The sequence below is a fragment of the Danio rerio genome, chromosome 16, assembly GCF_052040795.2.
Source record: "Danio rerio strain M-AB ecotype USA chromosome 16, GRCz13ab, whole genome shotgun sequence".
Taxonomy (NCBI): Eukaryota; Metazoa; Chordata; class Actinopteri; order Cypriniformes; family Danionidae; genus Danio; species Danio rerio.
The window spans coordinates 39,904,643-39,930,715 of record NC_141036.1 but is presented as its reverse complement, the minus strand read 5'-3'; the positions used below and the strand labels follow the sequence as shown (position 1 = coordinate 39,930,715).

At 34.7% G+C, this 26,073-nt stretch overlaps 1 protein-coding gene across 4 annotated transcripts in view; it reads right to left on the bottom strand.

The window, feature by feature from the left end:
- Positions 1 to 1,821: 1,821 nt before the first annotated feature.
- si:dkey-34d22.1 overlaps positions 1,822 to 26,073 on the bottom strand; it is a 42,746-nt gene continuing 18,494 nt past the window's right edge. For 2 of the 4 annotated variants that reach the window (XM_087287394.1, XM_087287393.1), the window contains exons 2-15: positions 23,588 to 23,809; positions 21,586 to 21,723; positions 16,335 to 16,386; positions 16,128 to 16,200; positions 14,732 to 14,865; positions 13,503 to 13,540; positions 12,673 to 12,852; positions 11,379 to 11,491; positions 9,716 to 9,887; positions 9,439 to 9,525; positions 9,253 to 9,346; positions 6,594 to 6,634; positions 6,378 to 6,488; positions 1,822 to 2,657 (exon numbers count right to left, since the gene is read on the bottom strand). In XM_087287394.1, coding sequence (XP_087143520.1) covers positions 2,251 to 2,657; positions 6,378 to 6,488; positions 6,594 to 6,634; positions 9,253 to 9,346; positions 9,439 to 9,525; positions 9,716 to 9,887; positions 11,379 to 11,491; positions 12,673 to 12,852; positions 13,503 to 13,540; positions 14,732 to 14,865; positions 16,128 to 16,200; positions 16,335 to 16,386; positions 21,586 to 21,613 — 1,530 coding nt within the window. In that variant the 5' untranslated portion in view covers positions 21,614 to 21,723; positions 23,588 to 23,809 and the 3' untranslated portion in view covers positions 1,822 to 2,250. The remainder of the gene's footprint in view (positions 2,658 to 6,377; positions 6,489 to 6,593; positions 6,635 to 9,252; positions 9,347 to 9,438; positions 9,526 to 9,715; positions 9,888 to 11,378; positions 11,492 to 12,672; positions 12,853 to 13,502; positions 13,541 to 14,731; positions 14,866 to 16,127; positions 16,201 to 16,334; positions 16,387 to 21,585; positions 21,724 to 23,587; positions 23,810 to 26,073) is intronic. The other 2 variants (XM_087287396.1, XM_087287395.1) reach the window with 1 other exon arrangement.

Here is a 26,073-nt window from a genome sequence, read left to right as displayed (position 1 = left end):
GGCACGGTGACTCAGTGGTTAGCACTGTTGATTCAAAGCAAGAAGGTTGCTAGTTGGAGTCCCGGCTCAGCCAGTTGTCGTTTCTGTGTGGAGTTTGCATGTTCTCCCCATGTTTGTGTGAGTTTCCTCCGGGTGCTCTGGTTTCATTCAGCTGTTCATTCCTTGTTTAACTCCAAAACAAATCTTAATCAAATATTTAACATGTTGTTTAAAGATTATACACCAGTGAAAATTCAGTTGAACCAATTTATTTTTTAATCAATTGTAATGATTTTGCTATTGCTATACCTCCCATGATTAATATTGCACCAAACAAAAAAATAACTTTACAGTTATTGCAACACACTTGCAACACATTTCTAAGACAAATGCACCACAATCCTGACACTATAGCTAATTAAAGTGGTCTGTGGCACTGCCCAAAAATATTAGCATGTTTAACATTGGAGAACATGGTTATCAGTGTTCAATCCTTAATTTCAAAATCAATCCTAATTTATTTGTAATGTAAAGATGGAATTTTCCCCCATATCCTCAAATAGAATAAATAGAATCTTCTATGACAGATACACAGCTATAGAATGACTTGAGAGACAGTTTGAAATTGGGTTTCTCTGTATGTTTTTAGTTTTTTTTTTTTTTTTTTTGATTATGTACTGAGAAAATACTATTTCATTGTACTTCTTACAATGACAAAAAAAAAAAACTTTCATTAACTTCTTTCATGTACTTCATCTCTGTGTGTATGTACTTTATGTATGTATGTATGTACACTGTAATAATGCTGGGTTCTAAACAATAAGTTTGTGTTGAGAGCATGAAGGTTTCAAATCTAAATGGATTGAACAAAACCGTTCAGGGGCAATGCGGTGGCACAGTAGGTAGTGCTGTCGCCTCTCAGCAACAAGTTTGCTGGTTCGAGCCTCGGCAGGGTCAGTTGGCATTTCTGTGTGTAGTTTGCATGTTCTCCCTGCATTCGCGTGGGTTTCCTCTGGTTGCTCCGGTTTCCCCCACAGTCCAAAGACATGGGGTACAGGTGAATTGAGTAGGCTAAATTGTCAGTAGTGTATGAGTGTGTGTGAGTGTGTATGGTTTCCTAGAAATGGGTTGCAGCTGGAAGGGAATACGCTGCGTAAAACGTGCTGGAAAAGTTGGCGGTTCATTCTGCTGTGGGGACTCTGGATTAATGAAGGGACTAAGCCGAAAAGAAAATGAAAGATTGAAAGAGAAGAGTATAGAGAAGGAAAGGAACTGCTCACGATCTTAAGCAGTGGTGGTAGTAGTGACATGGGCAATGTATGGCTGTCAATGGAATCGGTTCTCTTGTATTTATTGATGAGATGACTGCTGACAGCAGGATGGATTCTGAAGTGTTTCAGGCAATATTTTCTGCTCATATTAAGCCAAATGTTTCAGAACTTATTGGACAGTGCTTCACAGTGCAGATGGAAAATGACCCAAAGCATACTGCAAAAACAACCAAAGAGGTTTTGAAGGGAAAGAAGTGGAATGTTGTGCAATGGTCAAGTCCTTCACCTGACCTGAATCTGATTGAGCATGCATTTCACTTGCTCTGCCAGGCATCTACAGCAACTGTCTTCAGTTCCTGCTTGTTTTCAGCATCACCAGAAATGAAACCCAGCGTCTGGTGAGGCCTATGCGTTCCAGACTTTAGGCTGTGAAGGACTGCAAAGGATTTGCAACCAAGCATTAAAAAGTAAAAGTTTGATTAATGATTATTATTCTGTCCTATTACTTTTGGACCCTTAACAAGTAAAAGGCATTTGTTGTGATTGAAATTAATGGTTATTCCACCAAATATTGCTTTCTTAATATTGTGTTTAATCTGAAGAAAATAAACAAGTAATACAATTTAAAATAAAACAGAATAAAGTTTTTTTTTACTCTTCTTTTGTAATAACACTTCAGAATGTGGTATGAAAAATGTCAAGTATATTTAATAACTATTAAAACTCCATTTTGGAATACTTCACTGGTTAAAAATCAAATCCTCTTGTACAATATTCTGATTAGTTGCAGATATAAAACACACCCGCATTTTATATTTAAATAAAATAATACACAACAACAAACTTTTCCTCATATAAGCGCTTCTCCCATATCCTACATAACAGTTACCAACAAAAGAATAATAATTTCCTGTAACACTGCTGATGATCCCTATAAGGTTACATTACAAACAGTGGAAGAACATCACAAACCGGCTCCAGCAGGTGACGCCATGTTGGCTCAAAGTGGCTCATGGTAGGTATGCAATAGTGGTTCTATTGTCTGAGGCTCAAAGTAAATCACAGCAGGTTTCTGTTGGCCTGTACCATGTGTGACTGGAGTACAGTACCCGTTTGAGATCACTCTGTGTGCAGGGCAGTCGTACTGTTGTTTGTCTGATCTTGAGATTTGTGTGGATCTACACATTGGTAGATTCTCTCTGTTGTTTATTGTTGAGTCTGTTGGCATTTCGCTAAAGGGTGTTGCATATTCTGGTTCGGGTGGAATAGGATCTGCGTATTCAGGAAGCTGTCCAGGAGTGTCGTAGAGGTTGTGGGCGAAGGGGATGGTGTAGCCTTCTTCCATTGGGGGGCGAAATGTGAGTCCCATCATCTGTCCGCCAGATACCACATCAGGCTCTGCATAGACTGGAAACAGTAGAGAACATTGGAGTCTGTTAGTTTTAGTCATTTTTTTTTTACGCGTTTTTGTTATTCTTTTACATTTTCTTCTTCTTTTATTTTTGTTATGATTTGATATTTATTCTAGCATTGCAATTAATAATGTAATGAATTTTAATTATTTTGTATTTATTTATAGAATGTCTTAAATATTATTATTAAATTCTTTAATACTATACCCTTTTTTTACTTTGTGTGCACTTAGTTTAGTATAAAAATCTTAAATCTTTATCAATACAATTAAATTTATCTACATATAAACATCAAAACAGATAAAATAAAATTCTAACAGAATTATAAACATTTTAATTAGAACTTAATTCTGTTATATATGTTATCATTATTTATGATAATGAGGTCTCTGCAGAGCAAAAGTGGGTGTTTTTAGACTAGTGGGCGTTTCTAAATCATGCAATAAATTATTTGTATTTATTTCTAGACTATATTAAATGGCAATTAAAATTTAATTAATTAAATTTTTTTTTTCTGTGTGTGTGTGTGTAGTTTAGTTAAGTATAAAAATCTTTTATCATTATTAATATAACTATATTTGCCTACATATAAACATTTTTTCCCCTGGTATAGTTATAAACATTTTAATTACAATGATTCTAAATCATGCAATGGAAAAAAATCCAATAAACCCCACCCCTTCCCCAATGGAAACCCAGGGGTGTCCAAACTCCTGGAGGGTTGGTGTCTTGGAGAGTTTAGCTCCAACCCTAATTAAACACACCTGAACCAGCTAAGCACGCTCTTACTAGATATATTAGAAACTTCTTGGCAGGTGTGTTAAAGCAAATTGGAGCTAAACCCAGCAGGACACCGGCCCTCAGTCACTTTAATGCAGTGCTTGATTTGTAAATGAATAATTGAAATGAAATAAAAGTTACCATGACCGACGTCCACCGCACAATTTCAGTTTAATTTTTTTCTCGAAACATGACGTCATTAAATGGTGATTGCACAAAGGGCATCACATTTCTGAACCGTCTTTAATTATTTTGTGCCATAAAATGGTATGGTTCAGTCATGGTTAATAAAAACATGTAGCTACAAACATAAATCTTATGAGCAATCACTATTCAGTTCACTTCACTATTATTTGCCAAGTGAACAAAACAATTAAATGACTCACTCAGTCTAATCTTTAAGTAGAGCCCACAGTTACCTCTTCTGTCATGTTTTTCAGTTGACCTGACTCGCTTTGCTTCTGTCTCCCGCTATCCTGATCCATTCGCGCAGCTTCGTCTTTTCAGGATCTCTTTTGATCAAAATTTACTCGTGGTTTTAAAAATGAAAATATGCGTGACTGCCTCTTTACCATTTTGAAAATACAATTATTATTTAGGTAGGCCACTCTGCTATTATTTATTTTCGCTGCTTACTGCGCACAAAACAATCACCAACCGATTAGCTGAAAATATCATTGAGGGTCAATAGCCTTTTTGCTTTAGCTTGCACATGGTGACTACCGTCATGTGTGTGCACGTGCAAACACAATCTACGCAGCCTTCACTTGCACTCATTCACACACACACACACACGCACACGCACACACACATGTAAGTATTCACCATGCGAGTCATTCAAATAAATACTGGAGCACAAAACGCGAATATCTGACATTTTCTGGAACAGAATCCCGCAAGATCAGGCTCAAATTAAGCTCAAATTACGAAAATAAATTTTTTAAATTCCTCTCAGGAAATATATAAAGAGGCATATTTCAGTCTAAAATAATATAAAACTAAATGTAATTAAATTAAAGCATTAAATTAAAATGTAGAAATTGTAAAAAAAAAAACACTTTTGGGACCACAAATGCCCAAACTTGTAGCCAATCAGCAGTAAGGGACGTGTCCAGTAATGATAAGGGGCAAAAAACCCACACACAAAAAACGTTGTCTCATAGTTGAGAAATGGGCATGTTTGTTTTGGTGCTTTCATATATCGACACATTAGGTCCCACTTTATGTTAGGTGGCGTTAACTAATACTGTATGTACTGAAAATAATAATGTGTTACAATGTACTTAGTGTAAATACATGTTTTTTACATTGTACTTATGATTGATTAAATACCTGCATGTAGTTACATCTGTAATAATTTCTATAATTACACTTTTCACCATCCCTTACAACTTAACCCACCCTTTAACTGAGTTCCTAACTCTACCTGTATCTACATTTACATTTAGTCATTTAGCAGACGGTTTTATCCAAAGCGACTTACAAATGAGGACAAGGAAGCAATTTACACAACTATAAGAGCAACAATGAATAAGTGCTGTAGGCAAGTTTCAGGTCTGTAAAGTCTAAGAAGGAAAGTATTAGTAGTATTAGGAATTTTTTTTTTATTTATTTTTTTTTGGGTACAGTTGGTATGATATCCAGAGAGGCAATTGCAGATTAGGAAGTGAAGTGGAGACTAAATAGTTGAGTTTTTAGTCGTTTCTTGAAAATAGCGAGTGACTCTGCTGTTCTGATGCAGTTAGGGAGTTCATTCCACCATCTGCAGAAGTGAGAGCAGATAAGAAGGAGCAAGGCCAGAAGTCACTTTGTAGGCAAACATCAGAGCTTTGAATTTGATGCGAGCAGCAACTGGCAGCCAGTGCAAACGGACTAGCAGCAGAGTGACATGTGCTCGTTTAGGTTCATTGAAGACCACTCGTGCTGCTGCGTTCTGGAGCCGTTGAAGAGGCTTGATAGAGTTAGCTGTAAGCCCAGCTAGTAGAGAGTTGCAGTAATCCAGTTTGGAGAGAACAAGAGCTTGAACAAGGAGTTGAGCTGCATGTTCAGATAAGAAGGGTCGGATCTTTCTGATGTTATAGAGCTCTCCTCAAAAGCACCAAAAGTGTTCTGCAATACATTATGAACACAGTAAGTACATTGTATATATTTTTTGACGCAATAGCGTAATAGTTGAGGCCATCTAATATAAAATGGGACCCAACATTAATTGGCCAAATTTTCTTAGTGCATCTATAATAATAAACCCCAGAATCAATAAACCCCAGAATCATCCCCAGAGGGCTGGCTTTTCCCTTGGCCAACTAATAATAGGAAGGCATTATTGCGCTCCCGCATGATCCAACAGTATCTGAGGCTCTGAAAGTGGCCCCTCGTCCCCCTTCTCTCAGTCCTTCACTCACTGGGCAGGAATGCTAAGAGGGCGAAATTGTTTTAATGGAAGCGTCTTCAGAAAGGCCTCTGATTGTCCTGACCACTGACCTCCTCGTACCAGAAGCCCTTACTGAAGGCTCTGTTGGCCAGTGGGTGTTGAGGAGGGTGTTCAGTGCCCCCTAATTTGGGCTCCAATTAAAGAAGCCATTCAGGGAAGCAGTGCAGACAAAAGAAAGCCATGTTTTTATGCTGCCACCGAGCAACTGTTGGAGGAATGAGCTCAGAATGAAAGCCACTGGCCCTGTTGTTTCTCTCAGCTGAGCAAAAGCACACAGAATGGGGGCGAACAAAGGGGTCAGAATGACTTTTTGGCTTTCTTTCTGTTTCCGTCCTGCTGTTCGAGTCGTATTAGAGCTCTGGAATATATTGCTGAGAGCTGTTGTACCCAGCGGCGTCTTCTAGACAAACACTGCCTTGTCTCGTTTGTTGCTCGAAACATTCCTGAATGAATTTGGGGTATTCATTGCTATAATGGGATGAAAAATGTCAGTGGTTGTCGTACCATTGAGAGGAGGGTTGGGGAGAGCATCGTGGATGTTTCGGACCAAAGGGTACGAGACGAGCTCTGGGTTTATGGATGGAAGCTTCGCCGTCCCGTGGAAACCCTGACAGCCTTAAGCAAGAGAGCAGGAAAGGCAGTCAGGAAATACCAGTAACAGATTGGAGACATGGGGGATAAAGCAAACAGGACTGGAGAGGCAGGGTAAAGGGTGCTTACCTTGGTCAACACAGCATTTCTTTAGTTGTGAATTTCTTTTTCTGAAAAGAAAATTAAAAACAATAAATTCCTTACGGGTATATGTCAGAGGCGTATTTCAGCGTAATAAAATGATCAAATTAAAAAATAAATAAAATGAAATGTAATGTAATTAAATTAAAGCATTAAATACATTCGTTCATTCATACATTTATGAATGAATGAATGAATGAATAAAACATTAAATCAAATTAAATTATAGCACTGAAATTGACAATGTAAAAAAAAACATTAAAGCTTTAAATAAACTTAAATGTAATTAAAGAATTAAATACATTTTACAAAATGTAATTAAAAAATTATTAAATTAAAACATTAAAAATAAATATTATTAAAATAAAGCAAAAATTTACAAAATGTAATAAACAAATAACATTAAAACACTAAATAAAATAACTAGTGCTGTCAATCGATTTAAAAAAATTAAGTAATTAATCGCACCTTCTTAAAAAAATTTATCGCTATTTATCACATTTAAAATACTGAAACTTGTAATTTTGGCTATTCAAATGTAAAATTAATGTAAACGCAAGACAAAAACTATTTAAATTCAAAATATAATTGTTTATTAGAATTAAAATTCAAAATATAATTGTTTAATAGAATTTGTGTTTAACTTGTAACACAGATTTCTTCATGTAAACAACATACCCACAATAAACCATCAAGATCCTGCCTTGACAGCCATATTTATAAAAGAAATTAAAACACAGGCATGTTAATGACATTTAAATTTCAAAACAATCAATGCCAATAATGAAAACATTAATTTCCATGTTGGATTCTAAGTGGACTGCAAAAAAAAAAAAAAGAAAAGCCAAAATACAGGCATTACAGATATGAAAAATGGAAAATTATAATAATAAACTATTGAATACAAACTGTTGCACTCATTGTAAAGTTTTATTGCTGTGAGTTGAGAACATTAGTTATAGAGTATAAACAATTTTGCTTAATCCTCCTTTACATTCATCCAGTTGCTAAGACTAGGAGTATCCCACAAGTGCACAGAGACTCCCAAATGCCCGCAAATGAATGAAAATTTCTTGCAAACCGGTCGTTAAATACATTGCACACCCCTCTCCCCCGCATCCCTCCTAGCTCTTCAGGTATGTCACGTGCAACTCACCCCCACCGTCCTTCAGGTACGTCTCGCGCGCACACGCCCCGACTCAGATACGTCACTCACTCCACCCCTGACACCCCTCAATTGGCCTGACACAGACACACGCACAACGCGCTGCAGACGTTTTGGCCCCAACGGCCTTCCATACTGGAGCGACTCCATTCAGATTCAACACGCATGATCATGTTCATCAAATTTGCTTAACTTAAGCGTCCTAAAGTATTACAGTATTTCACAAGGATTCTGACACAACAACGCGAAGCATACGCTTTCGTTGTGTATAATGAGGAAACACGATAAACTTGGAGGGCTCATGCTGAAAGGCAGCGTCTTTGACAGCTTTGACAGCTCGCGACTTCACCAGAGACTTTGAGTACATTCACATAAGACACCAATACTCCGATTTTAATATGATTAAGATTATACTCTTAATAAAATTCTACCGTGTAGCCTAAGCAGTGATTTTATTACCTTTAAGAAACACAGAGTCACGAAATGCAGAGGATTTTCTTTCTGTTCGCCATGCGGTATCAACTTACAACAGAAGTCGAAAGTTAAAAATGAAACACCCGAAATTGCATGAAACTTTGGAGAGCCTGGTGATGCGACTAATTGTTTTATACTGAAACTTGCCTTCAAAAAGTGCGTCCTTGATCTTATCCACGTTTCTTGCATGTTGAACACACGTCCACCACAACAGAAAGTAAAAAAACCTGCAACTGCGTTAATTGCGTTATTTTTTTTAACGCGTTAATAATTTAAAATTAATCGCATGCGTTAGGGCACTAATTTTGACAGCGCTAAAAATAACATTTAAAGCATTAAATAAAATTAAATGTAAAGAATTAAATAAAAAAAGTTAAAACAAATAAAAATAAAATCTAAAATAAAATAACATTAAAACACTAAAGAAAATGACATTTAAAGCATTAAATAAAATTAAATGTAATTAATTTAAAGCATAAAATTTACAAAATTTGTAAAAATTCAAATAAAATAACATTAAAACACTAAATAAAATAACATTAAAGCATTAAATGTAATTAAAGCATTAAATTAAAATGTGCAAAATTAAAAAAAAATCATATGAAATATAATAACATTAAAACATTAAATAACATTTATATTGTAGCATTAACATTTACAAAATGTAAAAAGATTAATAAAAATAGCATCAAAGCATTACATTAAATTAAAGCATTGAATAAAATGTACAAAATGTAAAAAAATAAAATAACATTAAAGCATTGAACAAAAATTACGTGTAATTAAAACAAATTAAATTAAAACATTAAATAAAATTAAATGTAATTAAATTAAAGCATAACGTTTAGAAAATGATTTTTTTAAATTTTATTATATATATATATATATATATATATATATATATATATATATATATATATATATATATATATAAATATATATATACATATATATATATTAGCATCAAATAAATTTTACAAAATGTAAAATACCATCAAATACTGTTACCTTCTCCACAAAATAAGCCCAGCTAAAAGACAACCAACACAAAGAGCGGCTCCTAAAACCATGCCCGCTACTAATATCACAGCTTGACTGGGGCCTGTAGAGAAAGTAATGAAAGCTTTATCATTTAAACACAAATCCACCATGGGTTTTTGTATCATGATATTACTAGAAATCACAGGAGATTACCTGAGCTTCTTTTGATCACAGGGCTCTCGGTGGGCAGTGTGTCTAAGGACAAAGTCTCTGTGACAACTGCCTTCCTAGTGTTCAGCTCTACTTAAAAGAAACAGAATTCATCACTGCTTTAAAAGACTAAGAATGCAATTCATTCCTTGCTACAAGATTTACTACAACACACTTGTACTTTTGTCTGATACAATGCTCTTTTCTTTAGAATATGGACTATAAAAATGTTTAAACTGAGCTTTATGTGGCACATGGGAGGTTAAAAGAGATTCTTTACCGTCTCCTTGGGAACGGGGTCTGAGGGCGGCAGAAGGGCAGCCCAGCACTTGAACCTGTGCAGACGCCCTGATGTGCCACTTCTGGGGTTTTAGCAAGAGGTATCGGGCAATGACTGGAGGAATTAGACTGTTGAGGACCATCACGTGACCATCAGAGTGGGCCTCAAACACCTAACATTGAAGAAAATTGTTAATGAATCTTTAAAAAAAACATTGCTCACAAAAAAAACCAAGGCACATAAAAAATGTTTGCTATTTGTTTAAAATGAGCCAAATCAACACGATTCTTAAAGAGATTTATTTTTTTCCAAATAACTTAATTGTTTTATGTTTAATTCACTCAAATTTGTGAAAAATAATAAGCTAACTTAATTTCTTCATGTTGTCCCAACACAAATCAATTGTGTGGAACATTTTTACAGTGCCGAGATTGCACTTGCACTCAAAATTATGTTTGCTCTTTGGTCAAACTACTCATTTAAAATGAGCTGAAAGACTCACTTCTTAAGTTTTTTTTGGGAGAACTTTTTATTTATTAATTTATTGAAATCCACTTCACTTAAATTTGTCAAAACTAATAAGTTAAATTTACCCTAGCCTATTTTAGTTATATTTAATGTCAGTGATGATGCTGTCTAAAAATCAAAGTACAGGGATTTATATAACTCTTTTGGCACATTAGACTGATTTGGCTAAATTGAAAATAAAAAGATCCTCCTCGCTGCTCAACAATGATAAAAAATGTCATGTCTTGCCTGCAACCTGAGAAGCTCAGACTTTTCCTTAAAAAGAAAACTAAAAATGTCTATGTAATATGGAATCCACTTATTGAGTATTTTAACAAGAGAGCAGTGATTGAACCCTTGTAAAAACTCGGGATGTCCCAATCAGGTTTCATCTAATACTTTTATAATACTTAAAAAAAAAAAAAAGAATAAAGAAGAGCGAAGAAACAGATCCAGGATAAAAACACACAAGTTTCACTATTTGAAACAAATTATTAAAATAAACGGACTTTCGCTTGATATTCCATTTTTTTGGCACATATCTGTACAGAAAAATGAATACAAATGTATACTGGGATACTGCAGTGTATAGATTGTACCTATAAAGAGGAGCTATTGAGACCAAAGTATAAGCTATTCAGTCTTTTATGTGTACCCAGGCAAACCCTGGATCCTGGTGTACTTCAAAAGCTGTGAGATAAATGTATGGATTAACGCATGGCTTTAAGTCAATTTACAGTGTGTTCTTGTGTCCATTTGCACTATTTCCCTGAAAGCATTTTTTTTTGTGTGTGTTTAAAATAAGTCTAATAGATCATCAGTCGTATAGATGTTTAAACATTAGACGTATTTGCTAAAACAAAGCTAAGTTTGGGCTGTCAATAAAAATCTAATGGATGTCTAAAAATGGAACAAAATTAGACTAATCATTAAATACACAAGAATAAATAACTACACACGCGAAGTTAGTTTAATGTCTGATTGATGATTAGTCTAATTTTGGGCTATTCCTAAACGTCTTAAACCTAATTTTTTTTCTTGTTTTAGCCAAGATCCATCCATGCTAGACTTCTTTTAGATGTCTATTAAACACAAAATTGCTTGGTGAGTTATTCATTATTTTTTTTAGAGCTGTTACAGTTACAGCATTATGTACCTTCTTGTCTTTGCTTGACGCTGCTTTGTAGGCCTTCCAGGTTTTGCGGTCTTTGCTGTACATGATGGTGTAAGATTCAATGTAGTAATGTGGCGTACCCTTTGTTATGATGCCTGAAAGCAGATGCAAACAACAGATTTTTCCAGTAACACTCACTTTTAGAGCAGGAAATGCTGTATATGCAACAATATAAAGTTTGATTAATGACATTTGGAGTGATTACACAAACCTATAACTTCGTAAGTTATAGACACAAATGCATTCTTACTGAGAAATGGGCTGCAGAACAATTATTTAGATGAATTCATAATTATGATTTCTTCATCCGATGGAAAAAAAATGGAATTTGAATTGTATTATGCTGGCAAATGTGTAAAGGAGGTTTATTTGTTGCAGTATTTTTGAATGTTACGAAAGGTTTAGACATTGTAAAGGGTCATTTGCTTGCTAAGTTCATATCTGAAGTGGTTACATTTTTAAAAATAATTTTAATAGTAATAATTTTAATAATAGTAAATGTGTTACGAAAGAAGTTATGTACGCAAGATCAGAATATTTAGATTGAAATGCTAGAGTTCCACAAGTATCTATTTAAGGTCTTGCTTGACCTTAAATAGATACATTTAATTACCAGAAATACCAGCACAAATACATGAATCCCATTTTAATCTGAGAACTATCTGTCTACAGACTATAAGTCTGATTAGACATGCATTTAATTATTTTTATGCTTGACATAAGGCTTACATTACGGCCAGTGACAGAAAAAAAAAAAACTGCAATTGACAAAATGATGCGATTTTTCCACTCATTTTCATACTTCAATTTACATTATACAGTATATTGTAATAATGTTATTTAGGCAGAATTTTTGCCTTTTGACTGCTTTTATTTAATTTTGTAATAAATTTCTCATACAATATATGCAGAAATTTGAAAAACATAATACAGATTTTGTGATGTGTACACTGACCTCATTCTTCATGTATGAGCGTGCGCAGCCATTTCAATCTTTTTGGCTTGAGATTTCCGGTCTCATTCTCTTCTAATCATTTTTAGACATTAAAAACAGCTTGTTTTGCTGCTTCATGTTGCAAACAAGTTTTTCTGCCGTTTATTATTCCTAGTAATGGCTGAATCAGAAGTTGTAAAGCAATCACAAAAACTAGCACACGTGTAGAATAAGGTCAATAATATATGTAAAAGCTTTTGATATTTCTGAACTCTACATTAATACATTATTAATAGCTTCTTTCAAGATGAAATATATTGTTATTATTGGTTGACCTCTAACCTGTGACCGTACTCCTGTTCCAGAGCTCGACTTCCATCCATGGTTGCTGATCTGCAGAGCTGGCAGCCCACTGAGAGCCGTCGAGCTCCGGAGACCAGGAGACCTTCTGGCCCAGCCTGTTGACCTCGTCCCAAACTGAAGAGGTGTTATAGGCCATCACCATCAGCTCCCTATTACACTCTGCACATGGAAAGAAAGCAGAACTTACTCCAAGTAAAGATGGCACTTTCTTATTTCTCAGATATACACCGTAAACCATAGCTTTAGTTGTCAGTGTTTATCTTCAAGTGATGTATAATTACAAACAGGCACTAACAGCATGTTGAAGCTGTAAGTATCATGTAGCAGGTGTAAGTGTGTGTGATAACTGTAATTTATTCCTGAACATTGACACCCAGGTTCATTCCTGCTATTAGGATCTAATTAAACTAAGAACTGTCCTTTTTAAAAATGTAGTTAATAATTAGGCACTACAAAATAAAGCAGTGCGTATGATATAAGGATATGTTTCTATATTTTATAGCAGGCTTATGCCAGGGAATATACAACGTGGGTTATGTATGAAAAAATGTAAGCTATATTTATTAATACTATATTATGATACAGCACTTTGAAAAAATACATTTAACTGACATTAATATCTATTAAATAATGTATATGTTGATACTGATGCATTTCATTTGCAGTTACAGACACTTTATCAAGCAAACAAATACATGTAAAAGCCATTAATCAACGCATGTTAAAACGATTACATTTCAAAACGTAACAATTTGTTAATTCAACATGATCTTATCTAACATACTGTCCTGATGAATAATAGTTATTACCTTTAAAGAAGACAACCCGTTTGTCTGACAAGGATCCGCTGAAAAAAAGGTGAATATACATTATTACTGTATGTAATACTACATTACATTATATACAGTGGGGGAAATAAGTATTGAACAGGTCACCATTTTTCGCAAAAAACATATTTCTAAAGGTGCTGTTGACTTGAAACTTTCACCAGATGTTGATAATAACCAAATTAATCCATAAATGAAATTTTTTTTTATTACAAATTATGTGTAATAAAATGAAATGACATGGGTAAAAAGTATTCATTAAGCCTCTACCTTTTTCTGCTTCAGTCCAACATCTACATTATGAGGATGATGAAGATGTAACCAGAGTGGACATTTCAGCAACACAATGACCCAAAACAGATCCAAGGAAACTCTAAAATGGTTTAATTTCATTTTATTACACATAACTTAATTTGTAAACTAACTAGATTTTTCAAATATGTATTCCTATGGTTGTTACCAAAATTAAGTCAACAAAATTAAATAAATAACTAAAGAAAAAAATAATAATAAAAATAATAATAAAATGTGTGTGTGTGTGTTTGTGTAAGCAAGGACATTTTCACAGTATGTCTAATAGTATTTTTTCTTCTGAAGAAAGTCTTATTTGTTTTATTTCAGCTAGAATATAAGCAATTTTTAATTTTTTAAAAACAGTTTTAAGGTCAAAATTATTAGCCCCTTTGAGCTATTTTTATAGTCTACAGAACAAATCATTGTTATACAATAACTTAACCTAATTAACCTTAACCTAATTAACCTAGTTCAGCCTTTAAATGTCACTTTAAGCTGCACACAAGTGTCTCGAAAAATATCTAGTAAAATATTTACTGTCATCATGGCAAAGATAAAATAAATCTCTCTGTTAAACAGAAAATTGGGAAAAAAATAAACGGGGTCTAATAATTTAGGGGGGCTAATAATTCTTAGTTCAACTGTATACATACATACATATAACTAAACACCTAAAGATATACAAATATTGTAATTTACAAATATTGTAACAGTCAAAATAGTTTTATATTTGGTTGTTTATTTATTTTTAGCCACAATACAAAATGAGAAGGTTACTGACAAATTAAAAGTCCTTCCGCATACTTCGGCATATACCCTATTCCATATCAGTAACTAAAAGCCTCTGCTTTTATGTGATGCTGCATCCACAACACTAGGTGTCAGTATAACTCTCGCAAGATGCCACCCACACTCACGTTTTTGATAGTACTCCGTTAGCGAAGTTCGACTCGTACAAGGTAATGCCCCTCTGCAGAGACACATTGATCATGCCGCCCAAACTGTCTGAAATCACCCCTGCATGGACCGCAGCTTTACATAACACTGATGTCTACAAAAAAAACACACACATATTTTATAATATTACATCATTAATGATTACATTAAAAATTCAATGAAGTACATTGAAATGTTCAGCTTTGTTTGATATGTGATGTCAATGAAATATGAAAGCAGGCAAGTTTAGTAGAGTGTCAGTATAGGGCGCATGTTCACAAGAAAGCTGTGCTCTTTGTGGATTTTGTGTTCTGTTGCGCTGATAATTTATACCTCAGATGCGCCTGTGCATTATTTCAAACAGAGGAAGATGTGCGCAGGTATCTAGGGGTATACATTAGTGCCCTAGACTGACACTGAAGAAAAAAAAACATTGAATAAAGTCGCTGTTTTTGTGCGCACACAAGTATTTTCATAGCCATTGACGTCAATGGAGGATGAGGGAGCTCTCTTATTTGTTTATGAAATAATAAAATGTTTAGTATGGTGTAATTTTTTTTTTTTACATTACATAAGGATAATGTTAACATAACTCTGAGTTATGAATAGTAAAGCCTAAAGTGTCTTCTTTCCAAAGATACATGAACTGTGAATGTAGATCAAATTATTCAGCAACTGTTACTGTTTTAGTTAGGTAAGGTCATTTTTGAGAAAACGCCTCTGACGTGAGGAAAAAAAGGACACAGATATAGTCTCAGAAATCTTTTGACAGAAATCTTGTTTTGCATGCTATCTCCATCAAATTTGAAATATAAACTCATGAGACGCTTGGATTTCAAGGAATATTTTTTCTAGGTTATTACATTAATGTTTTCCTGTGTTTGTATATGAAAAAAAAACAAATAATAAACACTGTACAATTTTTCTTTCTTATTACTTCATAATGTATTATATTTTATATTTTGTAGCATGAAACTTTCTAGATTCCTTCCAATGATACCTAATTTATGTTCATAGCTCACTGGGGTCAAAAATAGTTACTATTTAACTTTAGGTAGGTGTAAATTCCCAAAAGTGAGTGCTGGGTAACCTAAAAATCAGAAATATCTTCATTTGTGTTCTGAAGACAAGCAAAACTTACTGGTTTTTGGAAGAAGATGATGGAGAGTACTATACATTTAAGACTAACATAATAATACTAAAACCCCGAACACTTACATTTAGATTTTAGGGGAATAATATTAAATATTCTTATCAAAAGAGCTAAATGAAAAGTAAGCTTTTAAAAACACAGCATCAATCCAAGTACGGTAGTAAATTCAAATAGTATGACTATTAGTGACTCTTTTGCACAAAGATGTATGAATCTGAGCTTACATCACGGTATCCCTGTCCATGCCAGCCCCAGATTTCTCCTGCAACCCCTCTGCAGCCTGCAGGACAGAACGCACTGGAACACAAGTAAAGCCATCGTTCACATTAACATTAACATAACCTACAAAAAAGAGCAGCATCATTCAGAGGGATGAATCACTTTGGTATCATGCTTTTAAAGGCAGACCATTGTTGACAATGTCTTCTCACCTGATCTGCTGGGAGGAGAAATGCGTCCCTCGATGCAGGCATGAAATGAGCTCTGTGGGATAAAACAGCATTGATATAAACTGCAGTTAAAATCCAGAACCTGAGCTCAAATACGCTGCTGTTGAATCATTTACATTTATTAAACTGATCTAGACCTACCTACTAGACTTTTTTTTTAATCAAATAAATGCAGTCTGGGTGAGCAAATTTCACACTAAAGTGTGAAAAAACACTGGCAAAAGTTTTTTTTTTTAAATCTGATTCAAAATATATAATTTAATGATTAATACAACTATATTTTTAACTACATATGTACAACTTTGTCATCAATTACTACTACTACTAAAAGTACAAAAATGCATACAAGCAAATAAAAACTCTTCTGCTGTGTGGTCAGGTGATGGTTAAGCTCCCGTGCTGTGCTTGTCTATGCAGGAGGAGTGAACATACAGCATTCCATCTCCTTCAGTGTGGGGCTGAGCACTGGGGCCTCTCCTTATTCAGGCCAGGAGAGCCAGTCTGATGCCCTGCTTACAAAGCAAACACTCTGAACCTCAGCCAAGGAGGAGAGCTGCATTCCAGTCCATCACCCTAACACACTCTTTAAAATGCCTGCATCCAGGGCTGACCCATTATGGTGTGCTTCTGTATGGCCCAACACACTGGCCTCACATTAGAATATATGGAAAACTATAGGAACAGGGCTGGTTCAACGATTTAACATGGTGATTTATAAAAACAAATATTTGTAAAATAAAAAGCCTAAAGTGTGTTAAATATAATGTTATCTGTTTTCACATGCTGTTCTTCATTCAGCAAGGCTCATCCAGAGGGTACACCTTCATTTAATTGTTCATTTAGTTAATTTTTAACAGGGACAGCACTCATTATTTAACAGTGAAAACTGAAAATAAGCCAGAATTAGATTCAAAATGTATTTGTCATCTGTTGCCCCCTGCCAGATTTAAAGGCAACCTAAATGATTGATTATTTCAATGAAACTAAGGCATATAGGTATGAGCCCTTCCGAATTTAACTCACTGGCTGTGGAAGTATCAGAAATATTGAAAATTTGATTCAAATAATTAACACTGATTTAACAAAGTTTCATGGCTGCTGTTTTTTTTAACATTATTACAAACAATTCTCTAATCCACCAATCAGAATTGCTCAACAATCATTAAAGTTAATACAGAATACGTATTATTTTTACTGGTGTGATAAGCCATTCTGAAGATGCCTCTGCTGCCTGGTACAATATTTCACGTTGGTACATCTGTGCTCAGTCTCTAGTGTTTCAGACCTCTGTCAAGTTAGGGATAAAGTACATCTAGGAGATTATTTCAGAATAAAAAAGAGTTGTTATCACAGAGCTGAATCAGTCCTTGAGTTGTATAAAGGCCGGGACACACCAAGCCTATGGTCAGCTGTTGGGCTTTGTCAGTCAGTTGGTCAATAGCGTAAATACATCTAATTGCTTTGGTTACACAGTGTTATCATTTATTTAGCATGCTGAATTGGTGAGCCGTTGACTGAGGAGAACGCTCTAACTGGGTTTTCATCAATGCATCAGAGTGCGAGTGTGACAAGTAAACAAATTAAGAAGGAACACAAAGAGGTCTGCTGCAATTTCGCTACATTTCTCAAATGTTTACAAACGATACATATTATTAGATCCCTCCAAAGTGAGTGAAGATTACTGTGATAACGCTACTGAACGCTGCTTTGTGTATGCTATGCACGCATGTTAAAAGTTCCGGCTTCCCATTGTGAATGAGAAAAAAGTTTAACAGATTCATTTCAGTCGACTGCCATCTGTTTGGTGTGTTCACTTGCAGCTTTTTGGTCCAGATGCAGGCCAACGTGAGGCGACAAAACAGTTAGCTTTCATTAGTGCTAGTTGTTTTGCGTCAATTTTGTGGCCCTAAGCCTAAAGGGCTTTATTCTGCTAAAACATCCACCTGGATGTACTTTATGCCGCTTATTGCACAGCTATTTGCCACAAAACCAAAAAATTTGACACAAAACATTGTTCTGAGCTGTAATAGTTTACTCATTCTTTAATTAAATCAGACAGAAACCAAAACAGCTGATGGAGTATAACGTTGCACTAACCAGCACATAATTCAGTCACAAAATGGCGGCAAACAGTCAAAAACACAAAGCCGACCGAAACAAAATAAAGCATAATAAAGGATAAACTAACCTACAAATTATTAATTCACAAGACATCGCCAAACATTCAAAAACGTGTGACAGACAAGCAGTTGCATATGAATGTGGATGTAAGTATAAGGACATATTCATTGAGGGTCATAGCAATTCTAAATACTGGTTTATACTTCTGTGCCAAGTGACCGGCGTAACCCACGGCGCAGGCAACGCGCGTGGCTGTCCATTTATACTTCTGCGCGCTGTCTCTGTTGGTCTACATTAACACTTTCGAAACGCTAGTTGGCAGTGAGGTGTAAATGTTCCTCTGTGTCGAGTTTCTTCGCTGCTTTTTTGTTTTTCCTGAATACTTCCGGGATGTACAAGTGGCTCAAACTCGCTCATTTTGAGGCCGGAACCGGCGGACGTGCAGCAACTTTAACTATGAGGTAAACAAAAAACAAAGCTTTCCATCCGGAGCTCCTTCACGGGACTCCACACTTGTAAACAATCGCTACATTGGGTTCGCGCCATTCACGCGGCTCTCGGTCCCGCCCCGACTCGTCAGCGCTACCAAGCCGATCAATCACAGAGCTTGCGCTACGCGTTGTTGCGACGTGTAGTTACATTTTTTTGAGAGGTGCACGTCAGTGATGGCGACGGCCACGGCGAAGGGCTATGCGTCAGCACCGTAGCATACGCCGGTGTTTGACGCAGAAGTATTTATCAGCCTTAAGTTTCCAGATGAGCCTGCGTTATTTAGAGGTTGTTAACTAGAGATAACATACTTTGGAATGTCAGAAGTAAGTACTACAGACAGCTGCGTAGTCATAGTGTGATAAACATTAACACGGTTTGTTGTGAATAAAACGTTGACGTTAATCTGATTCACGAATATCCAATTATTACATCATCAACTGAGTGTGCTCTTGTTTTCTGGGCTTGAATAGAAAGCATTTTATTTGTAATATAAGTACAGGTTGTAGCTTAAAGACATTTATTTTAGTCTAGTCTACCACTACGACACATGTAAGGATGTTTATTGCGTGAACTCCGGTAGGGCGGTTCACATATGAAGTTGGAAAAGAAGTAAACAGTAGTTGAGATTAGGAACTACTCCCACTTCTTAAGTCAGCTCAAGTGGTGTTTACTGGGTGAGCTGTACATTTAGAGGACAAACAGTTCATGCTTTGTTTACTTTTGTAATATACAACACTCTCAGAGCAGGAAGAACCATGGAGTCACATGGTATAATCTATTAGTTCTAATTTTGTTGATAGGTTTGTGGCTTTCTTCTTTGTCTTCTGTTTATTGATGACGTGGGAAGTGATGCAGAACTTGATGCTAGAAAGGATTGGTTGAATAGGACATGAAAAAGCCTGAAGGAGTATGGATTTTAAATGACAAATGTCATTTTTAAATTAATATTATATTAAATTATAATTTTATTTAGTAAAGAATTGTACATTTAATATAGTTTATATGATAACAATAGAATGAGAATGTAAATTGTAGATACTGTGGGTGTTTAATTTACTTTCCATTTATTATATTGTCAGTATATTACTAGACATCTAGAGATTGAATATAAATTGAAATATATAATTGAATAAATTATTAAATATTAAATGCCAATCTAGGCATCTAAGCATCTGTTTACTTATTAAAAATTAATTACTTAATTTATTCAATTATACATTTATATTATTTATAATAAAAAAATACAATTATATATTTTCCAATTTATATATTATATATATTATAATTTGCGTGAAAGAAAAATAATCTAAAAGGGCATTTATTATCATTTTCATTCCTAATATTATATTTTACAACTTAAAAACTTGGTATTTAATATAAAGTGGGTACAGAAAGTATTCAGACCCTCTTAATGCTTTCACTCTGTTATATGGATTTGAGGATCCTCTGCCATTCCTCCTTATAGATCCTCTCCAGTTCTGTCAGGTTGGATGGTAAACGTTGGTGGACAGCCATTTTTAGGTTTCTCCAGAGATGCTCAATTGAGTTGAAATCAGGGGTCTGGTTGGGCCATTCAAGAAAAGTCACGGAGTTGATGTAAATCCACTCATTCGTTATTTTAGCCATGTGCTTAGGGTCATTGTCTTGTTAAAAGGTAAACCTTTGTCTTATATAGACAGGTGTGTGGCTTTCCTAATCAAGTCCAATCAGTATAATCAAACACAGCTGGACTTAATTGAAGGTGTAGAACCATCTTGAGGATTATCCAAAAAAATGCACCACCTGAGGTAAATATATCAGTATCACAGGAAAGGGTCTGAATACTGAATGCAGTTTTCTTTTTAATAAATCTGCAGAAAATGTCAACAAGTCTGTTTTTCTGTCAATATGGGGTACTGTAAGGGTGTTTGAATACTTTCTATACCCACTGTACATAGTTTAATTAAATTACATCCATTTTATTTAATTTATAATTGTATTATTTAATGTAATCTATGGGGCGACGCAATGGCACAGTAGGTAGTGCTGTCGAGTCCCGGCTGGGTCAGTTGGAATTTCTGTGTGTAGTTTGCATGTTCTCCCCGCGTTCGCGTGGGTTTCCTCCGGCTGCTTCGGTTTCCCCTACAGTCCAAACACATGCGCTGTAGGTGAATTGGGTAAGATAAATTGTACGTAGTGTAAGTGTGTGATTGAATAAGTGTGAAAGGATGTTTCCCAGTGATGGGTTGTGGCTGGAAGGGCATCCGATGCGTAAAAAATATGCTGGATAAGTTGCCAGTTCATTTTGCTGTGGCGACCCCAGATTAATAAAAAGACTAAACCGACAAGAAAATGAATGAATGAATGTAATTTATATGACATTGATTATATTGGAGAAATTAAATCTTACTTGAGTTTTTAATATCAGTTAATCCAGTAACATTTAATTACATAATTATATTCGCTTAGTTATCATTTTAAATTCATAATAAGTATTTATTCAATTAAATTAATGTTTATTTCTATAGTGCTTTCACAATGTAGATTGTGTCAAAGCCGCTTGCTGTAATACATTCATACGATTTTTCTAATGTTTATTGATGATGTGGGAAGTGATGCAGAACATGAACAGAGCTGTTACCTGAGTGCTGATTGGTTGAATAAGACATGACGAAGCCCCGTCCTGAACGGTGAGTGCCGGAGATGAAATGCACTGTTATTTCATTGGTACTCACAGATATGTTCCTGTTTGTGGGCGACAACTGCCCGCACAGGGGACCTGTGAAACAACAGAGTGCATATAAACAAGCAGAGTAGGTTTGATTTCATGCACACCTTCACTGCCATAAAAGGCATGTTCAAGCACACTTTTGTGGCTGCATCACTGTTATGCTACAGCAGAGTGGAATTCAGCATGCAAACCGCAGTCAAGCTTATGGTCACATGACTCCGAGGCACTAAAGAACAGCGTGAGGTGGACGCTCTGGAATTTCTCAATAACAACATGCTGTAAATGAGGTGGCTCTGAAATTACAGCAGATGAAGGTGGAGAGTAACTGTAAATTTCCTACTTGTGTTGGCCTTTTGGGATAAGACTGCATAGCAAAGTATCAGGATAGTTTCGAGAGGATTTCACAATGCTAAGAATGAACTTGAAACACGGGTTTAAGAAAGAATATTTAATACAGTTTTTAATTTTTAAAATATTAATATTTTGAATATGATATTTTATATTTAAAGAATAGCTAATTATAAAAGAAATTTGTTTTAATAGAAAATAGTTATAAACATTAAATGTATTTTTATTTATAATTTTAAAATACTGAAAATAATTAGTAAAAACTCTAAATGGATATTAAATATAAACTATGTACTTTCCTTTTTTAATAACTATATTAAATTATAAATACTTTTCTAGTTTATATGGTAGTCAAAGGATGAGGAAGCAGGGGCGCGTTTAGTGATTTGGGGGCCCAAAGCAACTCCAGCCATGGGGCCCAAGTCCTAAAATGCACTCTTTCTACTTTTATTTAATTAGCTGTTTTGTCACTAAATCTTCTTTTCTATGTTTTATCTTAATGCAAGTGCCAATTTAAAAGTGAATTACTTAATTTTCTCCAAATGAATTTACAACTAAAAATAATAAATATACAGTGTAAGTCAGAATTATTAGCCCTCCTGAATTATTAGCCCCCCCCTATTTATTTGTTTCCCCAATTTCTGTTTAATGGAAAGAAGATTTTTTCCAACACATTTCTAAACATAATAGTTTTAATAACTCATTTCTAATAACTGATTCACTGTATCTTTGCCATGATGACAGTACATTTGACATTTAAAGGCTTAACTAGGTTAATTAGGTTAACTAGGTAGGTTGGGGTGATTAGGTAAGTTATTGTATAATGATGGTTTGTTCTGTAGACTATCGAAAAAAATTATAGCTTAAAGGGGCTAATAATTTTGACCTTAAAATGGCCATTACAAAATTAAAAACTGCTTTTATTCAAGCCGAAATAAAACAAGTAAATGTTTCTTCAGAAGAAAAAATATTAACAGACATACTGTGAAAATTTCCTTGCTCTGTTAAACATCATTTAGGAAATATTTAAAAAAGAAAATGAAATTCAAAGGGGGACTAATAATTCTGACTTCAACTGTATATTGTTTATAAATATGACTGCTGGATTGCTCCTAGATTAGAGGTGGTGGATATTTTTTGTTTGTTGTTTTGGCTATCGAAAAAAAATAGCTTAAATGGGCAAATAATTTTGACCTTAAAATGGCTTTTAAAAAATTTAAAGCTGCTTTTTATTCTAGCCGAAATAAAACAAATAAGACTTTCTTCAGAAGAAAAAAATATTATCATACATACTGTGAAAATTTTCCTGCTCTGTTAAACATAAATTGTGTTGAACCACAATTTGAAAGAAACATCGGATTTTCATTTCTTTATTATAAGTAATTTTTGATAAATCACTACTTTTTGCTGCTTCAAGTTATTTCATTGACCACTGTGGGTTTCTTTGGTCAATGAAAGGGTACCACAGTTTTGTTCACATCTGTAAACAAACTGTAAACCAAAATCCAGTGTGTGTGTGTAGCACTTTTGGTGCATACAGATGTCTTTGTGAACAGGGTCATACCCACTCTGGTGGCTCCACTGCTGTCTGTGATGGTGAGAGAGCCAGATATGCAGTCTTGGCTCCTCTCCAAGTCAAAATCCCCAAAGGTCAAGAGCAGCGTCTGGCCCTTCGCTACCTTTAAAGTCCATTCACACTGGGTGTGGTTGGGATAGGTTCCTGGGAAGTTCGGCGAGGTCAGTGTGCCACTGCTGGGACCGAGGACTGTGTGTCCACACCCATCGCCTGAGAAAAAGAACAAGAGAAAAGAAATCACTCTAATTTGAAAAGGCATTTATTCTGCAGTTAATGATCTAGGTTTGTGGTCTCATTCCACATGTAATTAACCCAGACACTGTATTTCTCATTTAACATCCATGAATCATTAAATACTGCTCCCTGAAATCTTAAAGGGATGGTTCACTCAACAATTTAAATTCTTTTACCAAACAAAATACATTTTGAAGTATCGTAGTAGCAACTGACTTCCATATTATTTCTTTAACTAAGGATGTAAATAGTTTACAACATTCCTCAAAATATCTACTTTTGTGCCTAACAGAAATAACTTGTGAAATTTTCTAACCACTTGAGGCTGAGTGAATGGTAAATACATTTTTTCATACTAAGGATGTTAATAGTTACCGGTTTCCAACATACTTCAAAATATCTACTTTTGTGCTTAACAGTAATATCTCCTGAAGTTTTCGAACCACTTGAGGCTAAGTGAACGATAAATACATTTTAATTTTTGTGTTGACTTTAGTCTTTTTTTTTAATCCTAAGGATGTAAATAGTTACTGGTTTCCAACATACTTCAAAATATCTTCTTTTGTGCTTAACAGGAATAACTTGCGAAGTTTTCTAACCACTTGAGGCTGAGTGAATGGTAAGTATGGTTATGGTAAAATTTTCATTTTGTGTGAACTATAGTACAAAACTTTTCATACTAAGGATGTAAACAGTTACCAGTTTCCAACATACTTCATTATTTTACTAGGAGGGCATTTTATGTAGATGACTAGCCTTTTTTTATTCTTTGTTCTGTTTTGAATCACTTTTTTGTATTCTTTGTATTTGAAATTAAGACGTTTTTGGAAGGAAGTTGTTATTTTCTTAGACTTGTTGTATTTGATGTTTTTTTTTATTCTTGTATTTTTAAAGCATTTTGAATTAACATTGTGAAATGTGGTACATAAATACTTGCTTTGCCGGTTCTAGTCCTGGCTGGGCCGGTTGGCTTGGCATTTCTGTGTGGAGTTTGCATGTTCTCCCTGTGTTTGTGTGGGTTTTCTCCGGGTGCTCCGGTTACCCCCATGGTCCAAATACATGCGCTATAGGTAAATTGAATTAACTAAGTTGGCCGTAGTGCTTACTGCATGTGTGAATGCGAGAGTGTGTGGGTGTTTCTCAGTGCTGGGTTGCGGCTGGAGCGGCAACTGCTGCCTAAAACATGCCGGAATAGTTGGTGGTTTATTCCGCTGTGGAGACCCCTGATAAATAAGGGACTAAGCCCAAGGAAAATGAATGAATGAGTGCCTTGCCTAGTAAGGTAACATACATTATGTTTAAACAGAGCATCTTTTGACCCCTTTCCTGATTTCTTTGAAGGAAGAGTTGATGTGTGTATTTTAGGGTTTTTACTTTAAGGGTTTTTCTTTTTCCTGACTTTTCCCTGTCTTTTACTGACTTTTTTTTTAATATTCATGACCTTTTCACCTTATTTTTCATACATGGGTGGTATGGTCATTGTAGCTTAAATGTATCAAGAATTCCGATCTCATTCATTTCATTTAATGTTTAGACATACAAAACAACTTATACTTCTAATAATATCCATATTAAATAATCTTTTTTTGCCCATAATTTGTTTTCACAACCAATTGGTTAATGTCTGTTAAAGTGGACCGGTTTGGTTTTGTAACAAATTTTTTTTTTTAATTCTAAACAAAAATCACTGACATCTTGTGACTGCCGAATGTGCAGTCTTCTGATATTTAACCATTTCATCTCCTATTTTTAATTAGTTACTGTTCATTCTATTCACTGGAGCTTCTGCTTGCATTCAGCTTGTATTCCTCATTTGTAAGTTGCCTTGAATTAAAGCATCTGCTAAATAAATGAATATAAATACATAAAAAAACTAAATTAATCACAAAGTGGATCAATCTAAAGCTTCCACCCATATATATCATGAAAACCGGCAAAATGTAAGCCACATTTTACATGTACAGTTAAAGTCAATATTATGAGCACTCCTGTGATTATTTTTATTATTATTATTATTTTTTTTTAAATTTTTTTTTTATTTGTTTAATTATTATCTTTCTTTTTTGAATATTTCCCAATTGATGTTTAACAAAGCAAGACATTTTTCAAAATATTTTCTACAATATTTCTGGAGAAATTCTTGTATTATTTTGGCTAGAATAAAAGCAGGGTCCAGTTTCTTATTAGCCCCTTGAGCAATATTTTTGACACTTTTTTATTTGAGTCTGTTTTGCCTGATG